The sequence below is a fragment of the Phoenix dactylifera genome, chromosome 10 (assembly GCF_009389715.1).
Source record: "Phoenix dactylifera cultivar Barhee BC4 chromosome 10, palm_55x_up_171113_PBpolish2nd_filt_p, whole genome shotgun sequence".
Lineage (NCBI taxonomy): Eukaryota > Viridiplantae > Streptophyta > Magnoliopsida > Arecales > Arecaceae > Phoenix > Phoenix dactylifera.
Genome location: NC_052401.1, coordinates 7,869,219 through 7,896,653, shown reverse-complemented (window position 1 = coordinate 7,896,653; position 27,435 = coordinate 7,869,219). Strand labels below are relative to the sequence as shown.

Below are 27,435 nucleotides of genomic sequence, written 5' to 3'. Positions count from 1 at the left end.
GGAAGGCTGGATGCGGGATCCGGGAAGCTTGGACACGGCTGGAACACTGCAGGAGGAAGAAGAAGAACAGTGACAACATTAAATTTTTCGTAACACTGTTCATATGAACAGTATTTTCAGCATGAATAGTAACTTCAGGGATGAATAGTATTTTCAGCTATTCTGGAATTGGAGGTTAAAAACGTCTTTTTTTATCATGAAGTGAGAGTAGGAATCTCTATTCCGGAAGAATGCGGGTGCTAATAGATCGCACGCGGGCTCGGATGTCTGGGTGCAAATGTGCTCGATTAGATCATGGCAGGATTGGGCCCGCGCGGTTTGGGGCCATGATGCATTCAAAATTTAATTTGTAATAATCTGTGTCAAACAAAAATATAATATTAAACCAGTGAATTTATTATTATCAGTTAGCAATAACACTAATTTAGGTGATATGTAGATCGCACTTTTGTGCTCTCATCAAGACCCATATGGGCCCAGCCTAGCTTGAAGTCAGCGACACCCACCGACTTCAATTTAAAGATTGAAAAAAAAAAAAAAAAAAGGATTGGAACGGAGAAGCCGCATTACCAGATCTGCTGGCCGTTGGGAGGATAAGGTTGCGGAGTCATGGCCAGTGACGACTTCGTAGGCCATTCGAATGATTGTCGGCCGTTGCGTCGCACACAACCACTGCCAAGATCATGGGTGGATGCGACGACCGCAAGCTAACCTCGTCCAAAGCTCTCTATAAATTCCTCTCCTCCATTCAATTCACCACCAAATTCTCTTCTCTCTCTCTCTTTCTTTCTTTCTCCACCTCTGGTGGCTGACATGCCACCCCGGCCAAGCACCGCCCAAAGTTCCCTCCACCTCTCTCTATTTTTTCTGCATGTTCTGTTTCACTATTCCAAGTCCGAACTTCATCACCCTTCTCTATTTTCTCCATGTGCTCTGTTTTCCCCATCACTTGCCGGTGAGTCCCTCACCATCTCCAAGTTCTGTGGCAGAGGAGGTTGCCACCTAGGGCAGCTGGGGGCGTTGCCCCCTTTCCCCTTCCTCCTTTGTTTCCTCATATGCACGGCCAAACCACCATGACACCTTGCCACTGGCTGCACCACCACACCGCAGGCCACGCCACCGCACCACGAGTTACGTCACTACTGGACCTTCTTCTTTCATCTTTCCTCTCCTCTCTTCCTTCTCTTCCTTCTCTTCCTCCTCATTTTCTTCCTCTTCTTCTTTTAAGTTTTTAATTTCTCTTCCCATTTTCTATTCCCTTATTTATTAATTAAAAAAGATTTTCTTCTCTAGCTGTTAATTCCTCTTTTCTGACCCATGGGCTAGATGTAGTGATGATTTATGCCACTATAACATACCAAACCCAGACCCTGATTGAATCCAGATTGAGACTCTCTCTCTTCTTCCCCTTTTTCTCTCTAAGCCAGACCTAGATATCTTAGTTCAAAGCCAACCTAGACCCTTGATTGAACCGAGATTGAGATTCTCTCTCTCTCTCTTCTTTCCCTTTCTCTCTCTAAGCCAGACCTAGAGATTTTAGTTCAAAGCCCTGACTCTCTTTGTTCAAATCCAAGTTGACCCTTGGGTGGAGGCCCTAGCTGCCCCGGCCCCAGGCAGCATACCGACCCAGTATCTCAGCCTTATCAGGTACCCTCTAGAATTTGGGTACCTTTAACTTTTATTAAGCCACTTAAATCATAACTCATCTTAATTAATTAGTTCACCTTGTTTAGACCAACTAGTGCAATTGAGTACCGCCCTTGATCAACCTTGCCTTTTCTTCATCCTGATTTAGGGGCATAAGGCCATATTCATAATAGTATTTTAATTTTTAACTTTGCTTAGCTTTTAAGATGATGATGAAATTAATTATATTTTAATAATATTAAAATATATGAACCTGACATACCTATCTGAAGTAGAATTTTGAAGCAAGAAGAGGTAAGTAACCTAGTGCTTCAAAGTATATTTTTCAAATTTTAATAACATGATAATTTGTTTATTAAATTTGATTGTAATATTTGTTTTATACTTGGTTAAATAGGTCGGGCATGCTATTGTTACAATAGTAATTTTTTTTAAATATATTATATGTTATGTTATGAAATTTGAAAAATATGCCTAGATAAATTATGAAATTTGTTTCATATATTCTCAATACGGCTATGATCTGGCTCCACCAATAAGAAACTGGTTTCGACATCGAACCACTAGTAATTAGGATAGTTATCTGGTACTTTGTGCATTTTGTATGTGGCCCATGCCACTAGGTTACGTGGTCATAGCCTGATGTTGGGTCTCTAGTATTAGTTTATAAAAATAATAAAAACTTTCAATAAATTTGAAGTAATAAAATCTAAAATTATGACATCATGTTGATGTCAACATTTTGTGAACTAGTTGAACCAGCTCAACCGAAAATTGGTTAGTAAAACGGTTCAACATCAGGTCCAATTTTTAAAACATTGGGTATGGGGACAATTAAATATTAAGTTTTCAAGCCTGTATTGATGACCCCAAAAAAGAAGCATTTTCCAACTTACAGATACCCCAGAGTATTTTCCAACTTTAAGTTTTAGATTTCGTTGCTCTATATATTTTGTCCATGGACCATATCATTAAATGATGAGCAAAGCAAGGATCAAAAAAGAAGCATGAGGATAGTATAGCCTTATATCTAATCTAGTCTTTTGTCCTACAAAAATTAAGAAAATTGTGTTTTGATCAAAGGATTGACTATTTGGTCAACTATACCATTACATCAACCTGCCTAATTTGAAGAAGAGAGAAGCTAAATTAATTTCCTACCACTAAATTAATCCACTGTCCTACTAAAACAAGAATAACTAAGTACAGAATTACATCCTACTTATGTGCAAGGGACATGACCTACGATAGCTAATCATGACAGAAATTATCATCAAATATGGACGTTCAAAATCTTTCTTGTCTTCACTTAATATCAATTCAAGGCTTGACAGTCCCTTCTAATCTTCCCTTGGCTTCCCCAGCGAAGTTGCCAGAGTTGGTCAAAAAGCCATTCATAATTGCTGCGGCAACGAGTTCATGAACAATACATAGCTCCTTGGATTGACATTTTTGCAGGAATGCCTGCATTAGTTCTTGAGTTACTGCTGCCTGAGGGACAGGTCTAACAGGGACAAGGAGCTGAAGGAGTAAAGGTCTATGGAGAATTGATCAGTACTAGAAGGCGCAATCATGTCGTTAATGGTGAGATTGTTCATTCAAAGTTGTAATTTAGGTCATGGGAGACACATTATTTTCTGTTGAGCTCCAGAATGAATCATGAGCTATAATCTGAGGCTGGTGGAGGAAACAATTAAAGTCTCCATTTTTTATTAATCTTAACAAGACAAATAAGGGAAACAATATTTGCTTATGTATTCTTTTAACTACATTATACTTGTTAGGACAAAGGACATCTCTGGTAGTGATGAGCAGGATGTCAGCACATAATATGACAATGTTGAACCAATCCCAGGCATCTTTCTCGGCATATCCATTTGGTGTGAAATAGCAGGATGGGTGCATCACAATCCTACAATTCAAAGACTTTGGTTGGTCATCACACCAGCCATCCAAAATCTCATTCTTGGGCAAGATACCCCAGATAAGCATAGGGTTAGGGAGGCATTCGAAATGGTGAAATGGTTTGGGCTGGCTCAGGCCACTTAACAATCCAAATAGACATCCTGAACAGGACGGTTTGATGCCATGCATGGGGCTATTCCAATTCCTAGAAAAGCAGGCATCGAGTGTCTTCAAAGTTTGAACCCTAAGACGAGCACAGTATCAATGGAGATGGTTTTGAGGAATTTGTAATCGCCACACCTCCAAGATTCTTTTTTAAAAAAAATATCTCCAAGAAAACAACATGCCTTTTTCATGATTTTTTTTTCAATTATCCCATGATGATGAGTAAGAATCTTCTTTTTTATCATTTCTTAATTTATTTTAAGATGGATTCCTCTCGAGGAATATCTATTTATATATCTCTTTCAACTTTTTAAATTAAATTAAATTAATATATATATATATATATATATATATATATATATATATATATATATATATATATATATGAGTAGGTTATCAATCCCCTATGTGTGTATATATATATATATATATATATATATATATATATATATATATATATATATATATATATATATATATGATATTCTATCAAAGGAAATAAAAGTCGGTATGGAAATATCCCAATCTACTATAAACAAATACACTTATTATACATGTATAAGATCTATGATCGATGGCTGTATAGAAATTATTTTTTCAATGGTTAAGCGCTCTGGGATAAATTGGCAGCTCAACATGGTAGTCAACGAAACGCTCCGGCTGTATCCACCGGCGCCCCTCGTAGCCAGAGAAGCAAAGAAGGATGTCAGACTTGAAGGTCTGGATAGCCCAGGTGGAACAACCTTGGAGGAATTTGTAGCAATCCACTATGACAAGGAGGTATGGGGGGACAACGCCGCCGAGTTCGATCCAAGCCGCTCGAAAACCTCTCACCCATGGGCCCAGGATGTGCCTCAGGATGAACTTTGCTCTCCTGGAGATCAGGTTGGTTCTTGCCATGATGCTTGCAGAGTTTCACCTTCGTCACCTCGCCTGCCTACAAGCATGACCCCTTGTATACTCTCACTAATCACCATGAAGCCTGGGAAAGGGGCGCAAATCATATTCAAAGAAATATGATGTTAGTATGTCCATCTGGAATAATCATCCTATGTGATGTGGAATGCAGGGAATGTATAAAAAGATTAGTATTATCTATTTCTGCTTTGCTTCTGTAGCTATGTGCTGCAAAACCCTAAGATGAGCACAGTATCTTGGAGGTGTGGCTATTACAAATTCAAATTCATCTTGACATGGAAGATGGCTCAAGGATAAATTTCAAAGGGGCTGAGGACGAGAAGTGTAGGGGCAAAAGCAACATGGGATGTACAAAAATGGGCACGTCAACATAAAAAGAAATTGAAGATGGAGGATATGAAGCACAATCAAGATATTCTAGTCCCAAATTAAAGGCCAATATATGACCAGGCAGTTGGGCTTACTGCCAATACACAAGTTCATGATCATTCGACTACCATCTTAGCAGCAAAAATCCTGATACACAGATGCATAGGAGAAATGTAGCCCACCATCATAAAGGCCTCTTGGAATGAAGCAAACAAAAAGCTACCAACTGATATAACTACTAGAACATAAAAGACATAAAAGGACTCCCTTGAGCTTGCAGTCCAAAGAGAAAAACAAAGCAATGCCAGGGCTTTGGGCAAGATTCAAGGAAAAATTGACTAAATATTAATGAAAAATAACAATTTTCCTCAATTTCCTTTTAGAACCATTCCTCTATAACTGCACCTTAATATGTTACATTTTAGACCTTTACATTCCATTCATCGGGGAATGCAAACACATAAATAGTATATCCAACATCATGATGATAAGTTGCAGATTCCAACAAACTCTCAAAATTTCAAAAAAAATTGGCTGGCCGCTCCTGCTTGAGCCATTCGATCTCCCCGTGCTTGAGCCATTCGATCTCCCCGTACGTTCAATAGCAGCTGCTCTGGACCTCTCTCATGTTAACCAAAACAACCACATTACCTAAAACCATCAAGCCCTCTTTTGAGCAAAGCGCTGCAGTGATTTTGGCAGCTCCGCCTCAGTTGTTCTATGCTTCTTCGCTTGTCGCTCCTCCGTCTGCTGCTCCAAGAATGGCCTCTTTGCCCTGAAAACCTCCTCCTCCTTCTTCTTTGCCCTTTTGCTTGGTTTGCTCCTCCCCTTAGTCTTCTTCTTGAAGTTAATGCTCTTGGCAGCCTCGATGGCAGCTTCCATCTCGGACTCGGTCTCCTTTTTGGTTGGCTTCTCCTTTCTCCTTGGTGGCTTCACAGTACCAATCTTTCTTGGATCCAGCATAATTGTCTCAGGCTGAAGCTTGTCAAGGAGGGCATGAACCTCTTTCTCCCTCCTCTGCTTCGTAGTTTCGTAAGGGTTCGCGACCCAAGTATCAAAGTTGGGCTCACCCGATCCTGGAATGAGAATGGAAGATATGCCCATCGAGTGACCAATTCCTAAAACATCCTCAAAAGGCCGGAAAGCAACTTTCCCCACCTGATAGCCCTTCACCATAGCATGGCTCATATATTGCCCATAGTCCTGGTTCCCACAGGAATCTCTCCATATCTGCACCTTGGATCCATTTGCCATGGCAAGCAGGCCTTTCTGGCTGAAGTCCAAGGTCTGAGCATGCCCGGAGTATGTGTGGAGGATCTCAAACTTCCTGATATCCCAAAGCTTAATCTTGCGGTCCATACCGGCAGTGGCCATCAGATGGCCACCGCCATGGAATGCAATGGCAGTCACAGGTCCATGATGACAGAGCATCGTCACCAGCGGTTTCGAACTGGTAGGCTTCCACATAGTGACTTTGCCGCCAGAGTGGCCCAATCCAATAACAGCATTATAGGGGTTTGCCTTCATTACAGCAGTTCGGCCAAGACCTGTCCGGTAATTGGCAATCATCTCGCCTGTGCTCACATCTTGGTAGTGCAACTGACCAAATTTGTTTACAGACACAAGGAGGAAGTGCTTGTCTAGAAACTGAAGCTTAAGAGGTGCACCATGTTCCTGATATGAAAAAGAACAGTCAACAGCAATCAAATCGTATTGAAACAATATGTGTGTGTGTGTGTGTGTGAGAGAGAGAGAGAGAGAGATCAATAATAACTACTTCAGCATCAAGAGAAAAAGAAGAATTCAAAGAATTTAATAGAAATAAATTCAAAGAACTTAATTAAAATTTTATCAAACATAACTTTTAAAGAAGAAACCAAATCTCCATTATAGGTTTTATCACCAATTTCAACAACTTTACAATAAAAATAAAATTTTAGTTCTGTTAAAAAGAAAAAATAGAAGATAAAACAAAAACATTGAAATACAATTTTAAAGCATTATAAATTAGAACAACAGGTTGCATGTATCGATCAGGTATACATCTTTCAGTACACATGACCAAATTTAATGGTAGTGATGGTATCACGAGATAGTTATTGACCAGACAAACAAGAGCTAGAAGCAGGATAGAACTTGTATCAGAATGGAGAGCTTAAATACAAATTTTTAAATAACGCATTTTCCTGCTAGTACAAGCGCCACCAAAACCATTCTTGACCGTTATAACGGTTATAACGTCCGTCATTTGTCCCAGAAAGCAACTTTCCAAATTTTGTCTTAAAATAATCACAGAAATAATGGCTGTAATGGAGTTGTAATGGGAAATAATGGGGAATGATGGACAAATAACGGCATTATCTTTCCCTTCACTTTTCATTAGATAACATAATTTTTTGGACCATACAATCACTTCTTTTTTTTTTGTTTTTTTTTTTTTTGGGGGGGGGGGGGGGGGGGGGGGAGCTTAAATTTTGAAAAATTATTATTTTGTTTGAAAGAAGGTGCAAGCGAAAATAACAACCATTTTTCACATTATAACAGTCTGTTATAATGGGAAGTAACGGGTTATATGTTTTCACGTTATTTACCTCAATAAAGCAATAGGGGGTGGCCGAAACCATCATAACAGCCATTAAAATGATTATAACACCGGTATTTAAAACCATGCTTAAATCCTTCATTTACATTAAATGTCAGGATTTACAAGTTATACATATAACCAAAAAAATACCATCAAGCCTTCTCCCATTTACTGTCAGTTTTATGAATTTTCATTTGCTAGCCATCCTACTACTAGCTCTTTAGGTGGATATGCAAGTTAGAAGACTCAAGCAACACATTGGTCATGTTTAATTGAAACTGAAGAAAATTTTCCCATCACTCCTATCTTCCTTTTTTTTTTGTGTGTGTGTTGGGTTGGGGGGGGGGGGGGGGGGGGGGGGGGGGTGCGCGGAACATGGATAAAACAAGAACAAGCATGAGAAAACATGGATGAGTTGATAACAACCCCTGCAGTCATTTATTTCCAAAAAAAGATTTACCTTTAGACAGTGGATTTCGGTGCCGTGCCTGTTGTAGATATATGGATACCTGTCACATTTAAGATCACCTTGTAAATCATCACGATAATATCACAAACCTAGAAATTAAATACATAAATCATGGGAAAACATGGTATTTGTTCTTTTTTGTTGATAGATAGATGGCATTAGAGTAAGATAAACAAAGGAAGAGAGGTATCACACTTCTTCAGCTCTGTCTTCATGAGTCCATTTATTCAATTACATCCATATTAAAAAACTACAATCTATTTGCCAGAGGAAACAGAAGAAATTCCCAAAAATATGATTCATCAATAGACAGAAGCAATGCTGGTCCAAAGCACTTGAGAAAAGTAGAGCTTGCTTCAGGCTGACTGACCTATTTAAGGTAGAAAACACTATGAGATATAAAATAGCAACTCATTTTCACAAATGCTGGCAAGCACCGCTACCTGATCCTAGTATCTCACTCACTTCCATGTGATGCATCCCTTCTTGTTCCCTCTCAGCAGACAGACCATGTCCTAATTAACCAAATAGTAACCATAGCTAAAAAATGCAGCAATAGTCGATGCATCCCTATAAATGCCAAATACACACAAAATCAAAAAATCAGGATGATCTGTCCGGGTCAGATAATTCACCATAACATGAGAAAAAAAAATACAAGTTTTTGTAATTTTGTCAAAACTCTACGATCACGAGTCTACATATAAAAACACTACAATAAGAACTTCCATCACACAAAACAGTTTTCCCTTTGAATTTGATATTTTATGCAGTCATTAGTCTCTCTCTGATATCAACTTCAGCAATCTCATTTTCCTAATCTTCTCATAAACTTATGGATCTTTGCTTGCCAAACTAATCTCAATCCTAACTTTGTGATTGTGAATACCACCAAATTCAACTCATGCAATGATTATAAGCATGTGTTAATTCCCACCTAGCCCATAAAATACAATATTACTCAAAAATCCTAGTTTCTAATTTATAAAATCCTTATCTCCTTATTCCTTACACTGGCTACATCCAACCTAGCCAAGCTTTTAGCATCCTATCTTACTGCTTCCATCCAGGTATTATAAGGTAGCAGTGCATTGACACAAACACGAAAATTAGATCCAGACAGATCTCAGAGATCTAAGATTCAGAAGAGCATGAATCCATAAGTTGAGGACTTGCACATCAGGATCTACCTGATTAACAAAAGTTGAAATTGAAATACTTGTCAAGAAAAAAAAGTTTCTAGATATACAGGAAAAAACCATTTTAGAATTTACTATAATTTAAACATATACAAAATTGTGTTTTTCAAGTTTCAGGAGTTTGAGCCACCATGTTGTGACTCAGAGCCAAATGTCAGGCTCATCTTCATTTGGATAGGCACTGAAGTCCAGGTAGTACTCTATCAAGGTTTCATACTCTTTCTTGTCTTACATGCACATGAAATTTCCAGTCTGTATTTCAAATGCTTGTATGTGGAATCGTTGTCTATTTTCTGGTTCATAAGCTTGATGAGATATAGCAACTTCCAGTAGAAATTTGAGTGTTAACACGAAACAAGATAAATCAGTCACATGATTTGTATCTAATAATTGCAAATAATGCTAAAAATAAATTACCTTTTCTGAGCTACTGCAAAAAATTGCTCATTTTGCAAGAATGTCACGTCACGCACAGTTTCCCTAACCTGAAAAATTAAAAAAAAGTTCAGGTTATGGAAAATGAAGAAGTAACCACAGATTTTCATTAGGACCAAACCACAAACATCCAATTAGCCTTGTGAAGCAGTGGATGATAATGAATTGCATTTAACCAAATAAAAAGAACTAAGGAACAAGAAAAAGACTAAAAAAGCAATTCTATACTCTTTCCTCAAAAAATATTATCTTCAGTTATTCTTAGATAAAGTTATTGGCTTCTGCATGCTGTGTTAAAAGTAATAGCTCTACTGAAACAAGCAACTTTGGGGATTTTTAAAAAAAAAAGCCTTATAAACAATTGTCTAAGTGAAATTAACAAAAGGAGTGCGATGAAGATGGAAAAAGAAAAGAGATGTGCTTGAGTTTTTTTAGTCAATTTGTGCAGTACCCTGTTGTCGATATTGATTGTGGACAGTGTGTTACATTGATACCAAACAATGATGAGATGCCTCAGGAGAAGAATGGAGCACAGATCCTATGGTTTCTAGGTTAGAAAACAAAAGATGGCAGGTGATTGACAGCAACAAACTTGTAGTGGAATAGGAGTAAGAAACCAGTTATAAATTTATGTTGGTGCAGCAGGATTATAATATTATCTCAGCATTAATACTGGGAAAAAACTATCATTATGAACCACATAAAGCTATCAATCCCGAAAACCTAAATGGAAAGGATATTACTGTCTATTATATTTTATTACACCAATGGTTAACCCTAGAAAGTCTAAAACCACAGTTCCATCCAGTATATTGCCATACTGTCTCCTTAGAATCCTTCAAACCCACCCAATTTGGCTTTCAGAAGAAGTGATAATTATTTTTTGAGAAATTATTTGAGCATTGTGCGATCTCAAATGTCTCTAGGCCTCATCTGTCACATTAGCGTCTTCATTGGGCAACAAACTAATTCCTTGCTATAGTTTCTTTTAGCTGGTTTCCTTGTACTTAGTCATCATATATGTTAAAGGCTATCCTTTTACAATCAACATATCCAAAAGCATTCTGAAATAGCATCCAAGTTGTGAGTGCTTACACTATATAAAACCAAGTATAGCCCTACAATGGAAGCATGATATGTATTATAAAAAAAAGGTAGAATCCTGCTTTTGCTCTTGCTTTATAACCAGCAAAGAGGCACATATAAACATAGAGTGTGGCCTTTGTTGAAATAACCTGACCTTGAATAGAAGGAACCATTCTCACTACCTAGCTAGTTTATCCCCGATAGCTCCACAGGTTCACAAGTAATGAGAAAAGGCACTACAGTTCCAAAGAGAAGTCCAAAGAAAGATATAGAGCAAATGTTAGCGTGGAAAATCATCAACTTAGCAAACCCAAAGACCTTCAACCAAGCTAACCACAACTATCACGAACTACAAGGTTCTTACGTTATGTCAAAGATCAATTTTCACTTCACAGCACCCAAGAAACAAGATAATAAAAGGAAAAGGCCTACCCTTTTTAAAAGGTTGTGGGTGAGGAGGAATTCGAACACCCAACACCCTGGTTCATAGCCACGTGCTCTAATCTTCCGCCCCACCCCATCGCCACTGAATCTATTCCCAAGAGTAACCTAAAAAAGGAATCTTTCCTCTCCTCAGCCATTTCGGGTTAAGAAGATGTGGAAGCATGTTTCTCTCTGTAAGAAATGTGTTCCAAGGTGTGAAGTAGGAGAGGAGATAATTGGGGTTTTGAATGAGCAATCCGTTTGTATACCATCATTTTAAACACTGGAATAAGCGATATTGACTCAATCGGTGGCACCCCCTCGAGTAAAGGCTTCTACAACTAGCTGATCAAAATAAGGATCCCAAATTGCATGAGCAGTAGGTTTTACATGTAAAGGGTCCTGTATCTATGACTCAAAATTTCCTTCCCAAGCTACATGAAACAAATTCCAAGACTTTCGCAGAAAGATAACTGCTAACTGCCCAAAATGAGAAGCAAAAATGTTCTCCACCATGACCTAATATTGGATTCTCAATACTTCTGTTGCTCCATCCCTACAGGGGCAGATAACCAGTCGCATATTCGGGCTACCGAAGGCTTTAGGAAAATCGAAATAGGAGAGAACTCATATTCGGGCTGGACTATCTTTAAATACCCACTACTGTCACAATATCGGCCAAATTTCATTCTTTTAACTATATGAAGAAGAATTTGCAGATTGATGAAACCGGGTGGACAATATCAAATCTAGAACCTTGCCTCTTCCTAGAATTTTATGCCACTTTGTGATGCATAAAAGATTATGTTCTCTTTTATTGCTTTTCATCTTGTGTATAGAATTATTGTTTGAGAAAAGAGCATCTACTTCAACCTATATTCAGTGCAACTACCAAGCTAACTAAAGTAAATAGGTGACAGATATACTTCCCACACTAGTGCTTTAGAAATATCCTTCAAACTAATCAGAAAAAATGTGTAGTAATACAGCAGGAAATGACTGAAATGCATTTCAAACAATATGATCTACTAATCCAGGAATTTGTCTATCTCAAATTTCATTGTTGGTGATGAAGGTTCAGGTGCCAAATCCATTCCAACCTAAAGAAATTTTGACTCTAAGATTTGGAGCCACTGGACCCATAAAAGAAGTTATATAAGCTTAGGTCTGGTATAGTTCAGTCAGGTCTGAAGGTTATGGGCCAAACCAATCACTATGAACTGTTCTGGTCAGTTGCAGTTGGCTCAGCTCGCCCTAATTAGGTTTGAGACCCAGAACAAGAACACAAACACAAGAAGATCATTGCTCGTGAGAAATACTATTGCATTATGAAAAAAATAATCTAAATGTCTGCCAAATGATGTTAGACAAGCAGGTCAGACAGAATTACCGTGTTGGACAATGTCAGACAGATCCCATGGGTCCATTCGATCAAGAATATCAGATTGGACAATGTCAATTTCTGACTCGGTCTTGTCAGATTTTATCAGCCAGGTTTAACATTTTGAATCTTTTTGTTGCAACTATTTGGTCAAGCTAGGTCTGTCTGAATTGGGATAAATCAAAAGATAAATTCCCAACCCAGATGGAGAACCTGAGTCTCAAGTCCAAATTTCTGATAAAATATTAATAATATATTTCTATTCTCCATCAAAGGTTTTAAGGAGACTACTTCATATTCTACCAAAACAAGGAGACATTTTGTAAAAGTAAAGATGCAAATTTATTTCTCAAAATAACATAGATCCATGAAATCACAAGAATACAACAAGAAGCACTTTCACAAACACCCATGTGCATATCCTTCTATATTTAAAAGAGAAGCTATTTTTGAAGATCAAAAACAAACCTGAAACTCCTTCATTAGATCCATGCTTATCATATCTATCATTGCCAGGTGACCCTTCCGTCCTCCAACCAACATATAACGGCCACTCAATGTATATTCAAGTGTATATGGACCCAACTCTGCATGTTAAACAGAAATAACAATTATAGCTCTGAAAAAGAATGCCACTTCCACCAGTGCTCTCCATGTCAAACAATAAGCAACTAGCAGATGGACATGATTCAATAAGTTTACTCCCAGAGAAGTCCAAAGTTCAGAAATTATTCTAAATTTTCCATTAATTTCATGATCAAACAAAAAACTATAAGAGCAAGAAAGAAGAATGTAAAAACAGGAGGTTGTTTCATAGCATGACACATCAATATCCTCTAAAATGTGATGTTAACCAACACTTGAACCAACTCGTGAATAAGTTCACAGTTTCACCTGGTAAGATCATATCAAATGGCTTTCTTGAACCTATAACATCCACTTCGCGAATTATAGACTCCTGCTTGATATGCCATGTCTTCTCTAAACCTTCAGCCTCCAAATACCCTTCCTCACTAGGCAGAAGCCACTGGGCAAGAAAAGGAGACCTCATAAGCCATTAAGACAACAAAATTAAAAGACAAACCTCAAACACTGTAGAATCTGATTAGAACCTAAAGTGACAAGATAGAATCTGGATGAATTTCATCATCTATTCTCTGTGTCATCAGAAAAAAAAATCCTCATAGGAATTATTTCAAGACATAATGTTAATTAAAGCCTTTCCAGTTAGTACATTTAGTTAACTAAATGGAGTTTTAACTAAACAATGTTTTAACTACATTTAGTTAAAACTTAAAATGCTAGGAGCACTTGTCTGCCACTAGAAAGAAAAATGCTACCCCTGCAAGATGCTCCAGATTAGCAAATAATGGGCATCAGTTTCGTGAACCCTGATACATACACAACATCTTTTGAGAACTATATGCCCATATATATTGAAGCAGTAGATGTTTAAAAAAATTTAACCCCACACATCACCCTAGGATAACAAAAACTATTTTTTGAACTCAAGGGCTTGCAGATCAAATAGTGTGTATAGCTTAAAGCTTGTGTCGGATAATAAACAAAGAATGATGTCTTGGTTGGGATTGATCACAAGATGTGCCTTAATACAATCATTTTCGCTGAGAGCAAAAGTAGCCTCAAAATGAAAGCTATGTATATGCATATAAATGTATACACATTCACATACACATAAACATACATACATATATATATATATATATATATAGATGAGCATATATGTTTGTGCGCACATACATACATAAATATACGTATACATGTTATATTTATATGCATATATATAAAATATATGAAAATGTATATATGTATATATGTGCATATGTATGTAGAAATACATAAATATATGCATATTATATGTATGTACAAATATGTATCTATATGTGTGTATGCATGTATATGTGTGCATGTATATATCAAAATGGATGCAAGATAGCCCCTGATTTGCTGTCACAAAATCGTATAACCATTTAACTACTCAGGTGAAGGATTGAAACCTATCTCGAAGCATTATCTTGGATATTTTATATATATATATATTATATATATATATATAGTGGTGAAATTATTTAATGGAATATAAAAGATGGATGGTGCGGAGGGGATGCTTTTAGGTTATTCTTTGATTGCTGCATATTACTAAGGCATTAGACAATAATCACCTAGAATAACAATGAGGCCTCCCGAATTATATGGATCAGGATGCTGAGCAGTAAACAAGGTCCAGCATGATAAAGGCTAAAGATTTAAAAGTCTGTGTGAGGTTGGAAATAGAAAAAAATCACTTAGAAACACAACGACAAAGGAGCACGGGTCGCTCTGACAGAGGAAAGATTGGACAAAACTGCCTAAAATGGAATTAGACAGAGAAGATATGAAACGGCCCTAGTACAGAGCGTAACTCAGCTTTGTTGCAAAGGTTCAGAATAGGGGCAAGGAAAACATAGTTTAACAGGAATGGAAGTTGTAAAGTACTTCGAAAAGATGGTGCAACAAATAATGTAAACCCAAATAGGAATACAAAGTTTAGAAGAATTCCTAATAGCTGACCCCCCCCCCCCCCCCTCCACCACTTCTTTTTACATGATAAAGCTTGTAAATTGCAATCCCGATTGTTAGTAAGTATATAAATATTCCTACATCCAATTATGTGTAACTACTGCTACTTTATACTTTTCTGTGCCTATAATTATACTTCTTAGTCATTCTGCCTTGATTACCTCTATAATATAGCATTTGATGTTATAAATTACAGTTACTGTTATCAAACTCCATGGGTTTACCTGCCAGAAACAATAAGTGCCACTATAGAATAACTTAAAAATGCATGCCACTAAGCAGCGATACTCAAATAAGCAGATGGTAAGATGCAAGAATAACTTGACAATATTACATAAATTATAAAGAAAGAAGAAAAAGAAGAAGAAGAAAAGTTTAAATGCAAACCTTTTCGGCCTTGGCAGCAGCTTTTGCAGATTGGCCGTATAATTTTTCCCTAACAGTAAGTTGACCTTTCAACTTTTTATCTCGTAAAACCTGAATACTATGAGAGTTAGATATAAATCCAAAGAAGAAAGTAATTTATATACTAAAAAGAAAAAAGAGCTCTTACACCAGAAATTAAGTAATCCATGATTTCGCATTACTGTTGAAAACTTGAAATCACAATTGGAAAGAAAATTATATATATATATAAAGGAAAGAAAAGAAACATACCTCCAGGTTAGCACCATGTCCACGCAGATACTTCTTTGCTTTCAACTCCAATTCATCAGAAATATCCTGCGCATCAAGAAACATATTTAATTTATCCCAGGTTTACAGAAACTTCATTAACATAATTAATTATCTGCACTATCTACAGTCCTTGCAATTGTAGGCACTCATAGAATAGATGAAAAATAATCCAAAAAAAATCAGAAAAAGGCATTAGATTTGTCAAGAACAGTAGTAGCAACCGTAGCAGATAAAAGACATGATCTCCGAATTTGCATTGAATCTCATGAATCATTTTTTTTATTTTGTTGGGAGGGGGGGGATGCAAATTTACAACTTTTCTGCAAAAAAATTATCAAGTCTTGGACTTCAGCTGTTTACAAGCATTGCACAGTCATTCAAAAGAAATCGTACCATTACCTGTTCAGCTGCAGGCATCAATCGCTCGCTTTCTTGTTTCGCCACCATCTAAACAATTAGACAAAATTATAAGATTATATCATACTATATAGCAAACAAAAAAAGAAGAATCTAGGATTAGATAAGCATGATTCTTTAAATCGAGAATTAAAATAATGATTCCCCAATGTTTGACAAACAATGAGGAATCAAGAAACGAGGGGTTTTCTCATAGTAGCAAACTGTGTACCCATGATGGACTGCTTTTTCAGATCACAAGTCTGATGTAAGCTTACTTAACAGTGATTACTGCCAATGTGGCAAACTATCGAGTCTCCCTAATCTCCAATATAAACTGTTAGCAGTAAGTTAGGTAGATTGGGCATGGTAGAGAAGATGGGAACATGAAGAACTAGTTAACTCTCTGCCTTGCTTCTCCATCCTGCAAAATCCACCTTCCAATGCTCCAGAGCACCAGCAAGCACCTACCAGAGCTTGAGATGCCATCCCTCATTTCCTATTTATACGGTCAATTTAGCCCGTTCATTCCTCACCTCTCTCTCTCTCTCTCTCTCCCCCCCCCCCCTCCCCCCATGATGAAAACAAAGCAGCAAAAAACATCCAGAAGATAAATGGAAAATCCGAAAAAAAAACTGACAGACAGCTCGATCCAGACACATTCGCGCAAAATCACTCAACACAACGGCGAAATCACTGGCCTCCATAACCAAATCACTAAGATAAACCCAAAAATCGAAATAAAAAGGGATACCTGAAATACAAGTCAATCCAATGGATGGTCAATGACGAGTTTGCTCTCAGACCCCTCAGGGAGAAGGACCAACCTTGATCCTGGCAGCATGGGACAACTCTCTGAGTGGCGGCAAATAAATTTAGGCTTGGCGGCAAATAAATTTAGTCTTTATGACAAGCAAGAGTGAAGGGGAAAAGCGGAGGGTTTATATAGTACCGCACCAACGGAGAGGACCGGAACCGGCCTAGGCCAAATTGGGCCTTAGACTTCAGCCAAGGTTTCAAATAATGACCATTATAACGGTCTTGGGCCCTTTCTAATACGTGATATAAAAATTGTTTATAATACAAATAACACCATTATTTTTATTCTTTGACCATTTTTTGCATATCACAATTAATAACTACATCACATTTTTAAATCCTCATGCATATTTATATATCAAGCCAAATAAATTTATGCTTTATACTTGATGACACTCCTAGCTTAAATTTCCATTATTAGTTCATCAAATGGTCGTTATTGCAAGTAGGATCTTTTTTCCCAAAATATATTCCCATTCTTGTTCCTTCTCTACCCCTATGATGAGTGATGCATCACAAGAATCACCCTCACCATGGTTGACGCCCCTCTTTCCCACCCTCCCCTTCTTCCTCTTCCTGCTTTAAACTCTGCGACAAACTGACAACGCCACACAACAACAGGGTTGCCCCACTGTCACCAGTAGCCTCTCCTCCTTGCCCTCCTTCCCTCCCTGTTTTTCCTCCTTTACCTCCAAGCAAACCAATGATACCCCACAATTGCAAGGCCACCCCCAACATCACCTTAGTCCCTTCCATCTTGCTTTCCTCCTCTCCCTCCTATTTTTCCTCCTTTACCACTACAACGAGGTGATGATGACCGATTACTGCAGCCACATCCTCATGCCCCATCTTCTTCCTCTTCCTATATCTTTACAACGATACAATAGCACCCGTTATTTTGGCAGCACCCACCATCACTACTGCCCCCTCTTCCCAACCTTCCTTCCCCTTCCTTTCTTCCTTTTCTTTCCTCCTCTACCATCATGACAAATCAGTGACATCCTGCCATTACATGGCAGCCCCACCATTGTTGCTGCCCCTTTCCTAGCCCTCCTCCCGCTCTCCCTTGCATCTCCTCCTCTACCCTAGAGGAACATGACCAGAGGGTAGAAAAATTATTTTTAACATCTTGTTATTTTAATCGTGGACCATAATTAATCATTAGGGTAGAACCATAAAATATTGTGTTATTGAGAATACTGTATAATTTTATTCGACTTGATATGAAAATATGTTTAAAGATTTAAAAAAGCAAAAGAAAGGATGTGATATGCAAACAAAAGCAACACATTTTTATTTGTGCTATTTTTGAAAAATACTTTTTTCATGTTTCATTTTTTCATCAATTCCTCTCCAGAAGTGATATAACTATTATAACAATCATTATTTTAATGCTAAAGGATTGAAATGATATTCATGCAAGCTAAAAACCCACTATCCTATGGCTATACAGTCCAAGTCCCACAACACCAAATTTTATGATAAAGGATCTCTATAGATAAATGAACAGGTCAACTGATATTACGGAACAAGATGATATCATGAATGCATCAGAAAATTATATTGGAACATGAATGAAGGATGAACTTGCACCCTTTATGATCACAAGATCCCGAGATAACCTCCGGACTCATCTAAGACCAACTAAAGAGAGGATATGATGTGGCACTTGAATCACGTGTCCAATGGGTCCAAAACTTGTAAATAGGGAATTAGCAAGTCAAGTTACAGTGTCAGTACTAGTCCAGTGCACAAGCATTCAAAATATGACTTCATTATGGTCATTATAAACATTATTTTAGGATGAAAACACTTTTTGTGCCCGACACTAAGTCATTTCCAATATGACTCGAAACACATCAATCGAACAGTGGACAAGAAAGTTATGGGCAAAATACCAAATTTGTTTTAGTAATTCAAGGCTATGAATCAAGGGCAAAACAATACCGTCGAAACACAGCTAATGGTGATTAGACCCTATTAGAAGGTTTTGGATGATAGAGACCTATTGTCAATAAAGCTTTTTGAGTCCGAGTTAACATAGGAGTCATCCTACAGTCCATCCAAACCTTCTGATAATTCATAAGTCATCATCAAAATAACCTTAACATTTAGAAGCACCTTTAAGGCTCGATATTTGTTTCTAGAAGCCTTTTTTTCTGTTACTCAAAGTTTTAATTGAATTCTAAAGGCACCCATGAGTCCTAAGCAATATACAAAGCCCTAGAAAACTATAAATATCGTACATAACCTCCTCCTTTGCATTATAATAAATTAAACTGAAGTTTTTGAGTCCACTTTTGTGAGAGTTTTAGATGGTGTGGCACCGGTTCATTGTGGTGCAATTTTATAACAATCTCCAATATGACTCGAATGTCCTTTTTCTGGTACAACTTCAGAAAGCCCTATGCGAAGCTAATGTGATATTGGTGGAGACATGGGAAACCTAAGTGAAGACAAATGCTTAGGTCAAGAGAATTAATCGATTAGACTCCAACTCGTTATCTTAGTTATCTTGCTTAAATTTTTCCTTCTAATCTTCTCGCATTCTAATTATCTCTTAAATCAAGTATTTTAGTTGAATTCTTTATTTTCTTGCTTCAATATTATTATAGGATTCCAATATATCATTTCATCTTTTTAGAAAACCTCAATTCCTTTCGAGGCAGGAGAGGTCTTGTTCGGTCCTGCCGAGTTTATTCCAATAGTATTGAGCATCCCATATAGTCTCCTACTCGAACGCATCCTTGACCTTCCTCTCCAGAATCTCAATTTGGTAAACCTGTTGCTTCCGCATGTGCACCCTAACCTCACCCCATCGGATCTCCAGTTCTATCGGTCTCAACCTATGTCGAATATATTTTGAGGCTAACAATGGTCTACCATAACCATATCAATAATCAATAATAACTCTGGTAGAGCTCTGCCATACCAAAAATAACATTGTTGTTGAAATCTTGACAACTGGCATAGGCATAAAAATGGGCAGGCCTGTTTAGGTAAAAGCAATCAATTCAAAAGAATACCATTCAGCAAAGTAACTAGGGTTGGAAACAGGCTAGGCCAGGCCATGCCTCTACCCGAGCCCGGCCCAAAAATTTTTCTCAAGCTTTGGGCCAGGCTTAGGCAAAAAAAAAAAAAAACCATGCCCGGACCTAACCCAAGCTGAGGCCTGGGCCCAACCTGGAACCCAATCAAGCTGACCCAAATTAGACGTTTGGACGGAGAGGATGCTTTGCCGGCATCGTCCCCAACATCATCCAACAAATTTTAGCCTGTTTATTGAATTAAATAACGGTCGGATTCCCATCCTCGAAATCCCAAGGAAAGACAACAGCTAAACCCTCCACAGATGTCAAATCGGAACTCTTCGATCCTACGCCAGCAAAGGTTTACCCAAATCCCCATTAAAAAAAAAGCGAGAATTCTACTGAAGGGCCTGAAAAATATCGCATAACCAACGCCCAAATTATCCCTCAATTCCCACGTACAGACAAAATCCAATCTCATAAAAAAAAGGAAAAAGAAAAAAAATCAAATCAGAAGCAAAAAAGAACGGGAAAAATATAAAAAATCGACGATCAAGCTGAGGCAATAGAATCCGCCACTAGAGATAAGAATGGAATAGATCGAAACTCTTAACAAGGATCACATCAGCACAAAAAACATTGAAAAAAACCAAAAATTCCCCAAAAAAATGCAGGCATGAAGAAAAATGATATAGATCGAATCGATCGAAGCCCGATGGGTGGAAGAGATCCAAGAAAAGAAAGAATGGGAAAAAAATAGTTATCTTGATGAGGCTGCTATAAGGAATCCCTATACCCTTTCCTTTGCTCGGACTGGGAGAACTGGAGGGGGGGAGCAGGCAAGGGTTGGCCTTTTATAGCATAAACCAAGGAACCGAAAGCCTAGCGCTCGAAGGATTAGGGCACCGCCTTGGCTATTTCTTGCCCCTGGATTTCTTCTGATTTATGGCCCGCACCTCTCTAGGTTTTCCAAAGGCGGTGCTTGCTATGCCGAAGGCAGTTTGTTGGTTCCTAGGCTTGGGTCCAGCTTGTAACTTGATTGGGCACCAGCTTACCACACATGACTTGTTGGTTCCTAGCGGCAGGCCAGGAAGTCCGTCGGCGGCAAGAAGAATGTGATGCTGCCACCGGTGCCGCTCAAGAGGTGGTGGCCGCCGCGGCGGGGAGGCTGGCGGTGGAGGTGGGGTTCGGCCCCTATGGCAAGCGGCTTAACGGGAGGCTAGCCAGGCTGAGCCAATCACGATGATGGAACCGCAGATGGCCATTAGACATCACAGTGATGGAACAACAGAAAAACAGCGATAAGGCCAAACAAGAACGAGCATGAAAGAGAGGGGAGGGGAGAGATCATCGTACCTCAATGGAACCGCAGTCGGCCGACGATAGAAGTGTCGTCTTCGCCCTACTTGCACCGACAACTGACGACCGGCGACGAAGGAGGGTTTGGAGAGGCGGTGGAGGCGGAGAGACGAGAAGTCGAGAAGCCTAGATGATTTTGATGAGGATGGGGACTCTTCGACATAAGAACAACCCAACGAACCGGGCCGGTCAGGCCACTTGTCTAAGTTCTCCGGGCCAGAGCTCGGGCCCAAACAAATGCTTGAATCCAGGCTTGCTTTTTGGGTCAGATCTGAGCTCATAGTCCAACCAAGCCCTGGCCGGCCCACAGTACTAACCAAGCCCAGTATGAAATACATATACAAGCCCTAAGTTTAAGTCCAATCCAAAAGCCCTATATGTAACCGGTAATATACTTGTAACCGATAAGTTTAAGTCTAAATTTTTGTTATCATTAAGTCCTCTTGCATGGGATTTACATGATGCAATAAGCTAATAGAGTCATAATTGATTTTTATGAGTTTTGCTTGGATTACTATTGAATCAAATTTGAACCAAAAAATCCAATGAATCAACAAAATGAACCTCCAAGAGGATCTCATTGTCATCTCATTGTTTTGTGGCTTTAGTTATTTGCACTTCTGTTTGCACGCAATGCACCTCTAGACTTCCATTTCAGTAGTTGAAGCCTCATTTTCTAATTATCAAAAAAAGATGTTAACAAGTAGCAATGCAAAATTTAATGATTGGTAGGTTAACAAAGAACAAAAAATAAATCTCGTCGTAGCTTATCGTAAGTTTTTGTAGCTCTCATAACAAATTTGGGTGATGGAAGGAGAGTAACCCTTCTTCATCCTCCAAAGCTTGTCGAGCTTGATGAAAGCATGTAGAATCCTGAATCTCTAATATAATCACCCAGGGACAACTAGAATAACCTAGGGTCATTTGTACTATCATGGGACTAAACATACGGTCATAAGTTTTTGTCATTCTCGTGAACAAAGTTAGATGATGGAAACTGGCATCCCTTCTTGAATAATTCAAAACCGGTCCAACAGAGTATAAGATCATGCATCTCTAATATAATCGCTAAGGGCTCATTTGGTTCGCGGAAAACATTTTCCCTCATAGGAATATGATTCCTAAAAAACGGATTTCCGAAAAGAAAATACCTGAGAAAGTACTTTTGGCAAATTTGGTTGACCATAGAAAAGTGACAGATTTTCAGAATGCTTATATTTGATTGACCATCCACTTTCCGGAAAAAGTTGTGTAATTCCTATTATACCCTTAATAAAAATTAGATCTTTAATGCTTTGGATCAAATTTTCTTGACGACTATTACTGAATTTTCACTTTTTTCTAGATCAACGAAAGTTGCAAGGCTTTGTGGACTTCATGTTTGCTACATTCTTTTGCTACAACGAATCTGGGATCCCATCATGAGGTGCGACAAGCGGACATATTGACACAAATTTGACCTATTTTCTTTTGCATCAGTCAATGTTGGTCGATTCTCCAAGTGGTTTATGGTGGAAAGGAGCTGAACAGTTGGTTGTTTTTATATTTAGTCTGCCACAATGACATGCGCTACTCCTCGTGTCATCCTTACTTGATGTATATTTCCCGTGTTGTACCAAATTTGATAGAAAAAATGTATCTCACTCTTGGAATGATGGAATTCCAGCGTTTAGTATCAATAATAATTCATGAAGAGAAGGATATTAATAACCATTATTATCCATAAAAATAACCATCCAAATTCATACAAGTAAGCACTTAGCAACATACGAAACAAGAAACAATAATTTCTGTGCAAAACATAAACTTTAGTTGATCCAAAAGTAGTATTTGCATCTATATTTATCAATAAGGCCTACACTAAAAAGCTACCCAATACATAATATCCGAAAAAGATACACAAACCCTACCCAACTTAGCTACATCCCACTTTGAAACTCTGCCCACCTTATGTGTAGGATAATTTATCATAATCAAAACGGATCAAAAATATACTTACTTGTTGTAGATCGGATAGTATCACTAGTTGTAAGCGTAATTACAGAGCTGAAAAACGCTTGTTGATCACAACTCAAGAAACCCTCTTGCCAAAAAAATATGGAGAAAGATCACTCTTCTTCTGATTTTTTTTCTTTATACGTTGTTCTTCCTTTTCTCTTATTTTTTCTGTTTTGCAACTACCTATATATATAGATGCAGAAAATAACTACCTTTGGTAGTTACGAGATATCCAATAGGTGTCATTCAAGGGTTGTTTTCCTTCAAATAAAATGGATCAGGTCAACCCATCATGGGCGGATTGATCCGACTCCAAAAACCAATATCTCCCACTCGTATATGATGGGCTTGACATGATCCCCACAGCAATATGTAGATCTTTTCTCATATTTCTCTCATGGCAGTTCATACTTGGCAAATGAGTCGTGCGACCAGTAAGTGTATACAATTGAGCTTTTATGCTAGCACTTGTTAGGGATACATAGCTGCTCACCAATTAACAGCATTAAGTTATATCTTACCATACCCCAATTAACAGCATTAATTGTGAATATATTCAGCGATAACATCTTCTTATATCGATTCAAGCATTTTTGATCCCTCAAACAATATGAGAGCATACTTAATCATTCTCACTACATATATTCACAATTATATCTAACTTTCTCATATACGATATAATTGTCCGGCCGGTGAATATAAGTAAGGATGTAAAGCAAAATAGTCTTTCTTTCTTATTTGAATCTCTCAATTTCAATTTGATTGCTTTACTAGACATGCCCCATATAGCCGAATCATCCATGGCTGTAGGTAACACCCTAAAGTAGCAAACATCAAACTGAAATATAAAGAAACAATCAAGAGTCATAAGGGTACCATATGAGGTCGTACATATACCTCATAAAGACTCACACAGTGAGGAAGCAGGGATCCATTCTCTCACTTCTTTTATTGGTTGAAATAGCACACATGGTATGAATCATGTGTAGAGCTGATCAAAACCCAGGCCGGGCTCTACAGTAGAAATTAAGCCCGATGGCTATGCCCAGGCCCGGTCCAGCCCGGCCCGACTGTCGGGTGTAAATTTTTGTCCATGCCCGATCCACCCGACAGGCCAGATTTTTTTCTTTGTTTGGATCAGGAGTCCATCTCATGGGTGAAGAAACCGAGAGGAGAAAATTAAAAGAATCTCCACCCTCCAAGAAGTCCATCTCCAATCCCCCGATCTTTCTTCCTGATGGCCCAGCTGGATCAGGAGTAATGTGAGGGAAGGAAAACCAAGACCAAAACCAAAAAAGAGAAGGGATGAAAGATACGGGTGGCTTCAGACTCGTAGCCAACCAAATCCCCCCTCTCTCTTTCTCTCCGGTGTCCACCCAAAACAAAACTACTATCCCCAACTTCCCAAATTTCTCTCCAAGCTTGGGAAAATGATCAGAGTCTGCAGGCCAGGAAACTCTCCACCTCCCTTCCATCAAGGGGGAAGACTCGTAGCCAGCCCCTGTTTCCGTTTTATTTGGGGCTTTGCTTCCTTTTGGTCACGGTCAGCCACAGAAAACGGGTAAGGAACCTCCCTCTCCCCCCCCCCCCCCCACCTCTCTCTCTCTCTCTCTCTCTCTCTCTCTCTCTCTCTCTCTCTCTCTCTCTCTCTTCCATCCGGGCTCGAAGCTCCGGGCTTTACTTCCGAGCTCTCTCCCCCACCCCCCACCTCTCTCTCTCTTTCATCCGGGCTCGAAGCTATATGGGGCTTTACTTCCGATTTCCGAGCTCGGGCGAAATCCATGCGGGACCGAGCTCGAAGAGGAGGAGGAGGAGGAGAAAAATCTTACCGGTGACTGTGAGTCGGTGACCGGAGCCGCGGAGGTTGCCGTCCGGTGGAGAAGGACGCGAAGAGCCGCCGGTCGGTCGTTGAAGAGGCGACGGCACCGAGAGGAGGCGGCGGCTACAGGGAAACCGGCGGAAACTCGGAAATTGGAACGGCCCTCAGGCTCTCAGCGAGCGAAGGGGGGTTGGGGGCGGGCTGGGGGGGGTTTAGGGTTTCTTAGCAGTTTATAATATATTATATCATACAAAAGGTTTTTTATAGTCGGGGTCGGGTCGGGCCGGGCCATTTTTAAAAGTTTCCAGGCCCGACACGATTTTTTGTTCGAGCTGCTTTTCCTACCCAAGCCAGACCCATGTGCCCTTTTTTAATGCCCAAGCCCGAAAAATTTCGGACCGGGCTAGACGGGCTGGGCGGGCCTGAAGGCCCATGATCAACTCTAATCATGTGCTACGGTGTTATACTCTGCCCCCATTGAGTGTATATCATTTTCTTCAACAAACACCGCATAGACTTTAGTTCCAGTATATTCCCATGCCTAACTTGAGTTCAACTTCTAAATGCTCTTTATCACAACAAACAACTAAGAACTCACATTTGGCTTTTGAACACGCTAAATGGATAGTGGGTCATCCATCTCGGCCAATTACAAAAATATCAATTTTGACCTCATCTTAACTTCTTATCAAGGCGACATCAATTTTAAGCATGATCTCTCATCAATAGACCTTTTGTGCTTAAATATCTCATTTTTTACACGTCACTAGACGTTAAAGGCGATTGCTCGTGTGAGAGAACCAATCTAAACCTGTCTGACATACTTAATCTCTTTATATGCCTAGCACATAATGTGTGTATATATTACTTCAAATGTACAAAATTACATTCTTAAGGACAAAATTGAATAAATCAAATATTATTCATAAACGAGTATTGTATTGGAAGTGACAAATTTATAACACTTTGCAATTATTTGTACATTACAATCTATGCAATCCTAGAGATTTAACGTGTCTTAAGAAAGCATCTCTAGGAATGGGTTTCGTAAGCGGATTGGCTACCATTTGATGCGTAGATATATATTGCAAAGATACTTCCATTTTTGCTATAATATCTCTCACAAAATTATACTTGGTATCAATGTGTTTGGTTCTACTATAATATTTGGGATTCTTAGTATAAGCAATAGCCGCTTGACTATCACAATGAATCATTATTGGTCCCAAACTATCATCAACCATTCTCAGATGTTGAAAAAATCTTGTCAACAAAACACCTTCTTGTACTACAGCCACACACGCTACAAATTCAGCCTCCACAGTAGATAAGGCAATACAAGTTTGCTTTTTGCTACTTCAAGAGATGGCGTCGTTATTCAGCAAAAATACATAACCTGAAGTCGATTTACGCTCACCTTGGTCTCCTCCCCAATCAGCATCTATATAGCCTTTTAAGCATAAATCATTCCCTTGATAACACAAAGAATAATCAATTGTCCCTTTCAGGTATCTCAATATTCTCTTTATCGCTTTCCAGTGTTCACGTCCTGAATTAGATTGATACTGGCTGACAAAACCCACGGCATAACATATATCTGGGCGAGTACACATTATAGCGTACATCAAACTTTCAACAGCAATTGAATATGGTACCTTGGCCATATCTTCCTTTTCTTCTGGAGTCTTGGGACACATTTTGAGACTTAAACTTTCGCTTTTCGCAACAGGAGTGTCTATAGGGTTACAATTTTTCATATTAAATCGTTCAAAGATTTTCTTAATATAAGACTCTTGTGATAGAGTTAAAAGTTTCTTTGAACAATCTCTATGGATTTTCACACCGAGAATATAACTCGCTTCACCCATATCTTTCATTTCAAAATGAGTAGACAACCATTCCTTAGTGGTTTTGACATACTCCTTATCATTCCTAGCCAATAATATGTCATCCACATATAGAGATAGAATTACAAATTTCTCTATGGATTGTTTAACGTAGACATAATGGTCTTCATCTATCATAATGAAATCATAAGAAATTACTTCCTTATGAAATCTCAAGTACCACTGTCTTGATGATTGCTTTAGGCCATATATAGATCTCTCTAATTTGCACACTTTGTGTTCTTGGCCAGAAGCAATAAAACCTACAGACTGTTGCATGTAGATTTCTT

The 27,435-nt window shown here is 38.6% G+C and overlaps 1 protein-coding gene and 1 long non-coding RNA gene across 2 annotated transcripts; one reads left to right on the top strand and one right to left on the bottom strand.

Moving 5' to 3' along the window:
- The first annotated feature begins 568 nt into the window (after positions 1-568).
- On the top strand, positions 569-5,517 carry LOC120112188. The gene is made up of 2 exons (XR_005513698.1): positions 569-3,231; positions 4,348-5,517. It is a non-coding gene; the product is annotated as an uncharacterized LOC120112188 (long non-coding RNA).
- LOC103713730 (probable U3 small nucleolar RNA-associated protein 7) lies at positions 5,327-25,476 on the bottom strand. The gene is made up of 9 exons (XM_039130956.1): positions 25,270-25,476; positions 16,239-16,286; positions 15,819-15,884; positions 15,549-15,638; positions 13,476-13,608; positions 13,050-13,168; positions 9,674-9,741; positions 8,049-8,097; positions 5,327-6,678 (listed from the first exon to the last, which is right to left on the bottom strand). Exons 2-9 carry the CDS (start codon positions 16,284-16,286, stop codon positions 5,665-5,667), a joined length of 1,587 nt encoding a protein of 528 aa, XP_038986884.1. The 5' UTR covers positions 25,270-25,476; the 3' UTR covers positions 5,327-5,664.
- Positions 25,477-27,435: the final 1,959 nt, after the last annotated feature.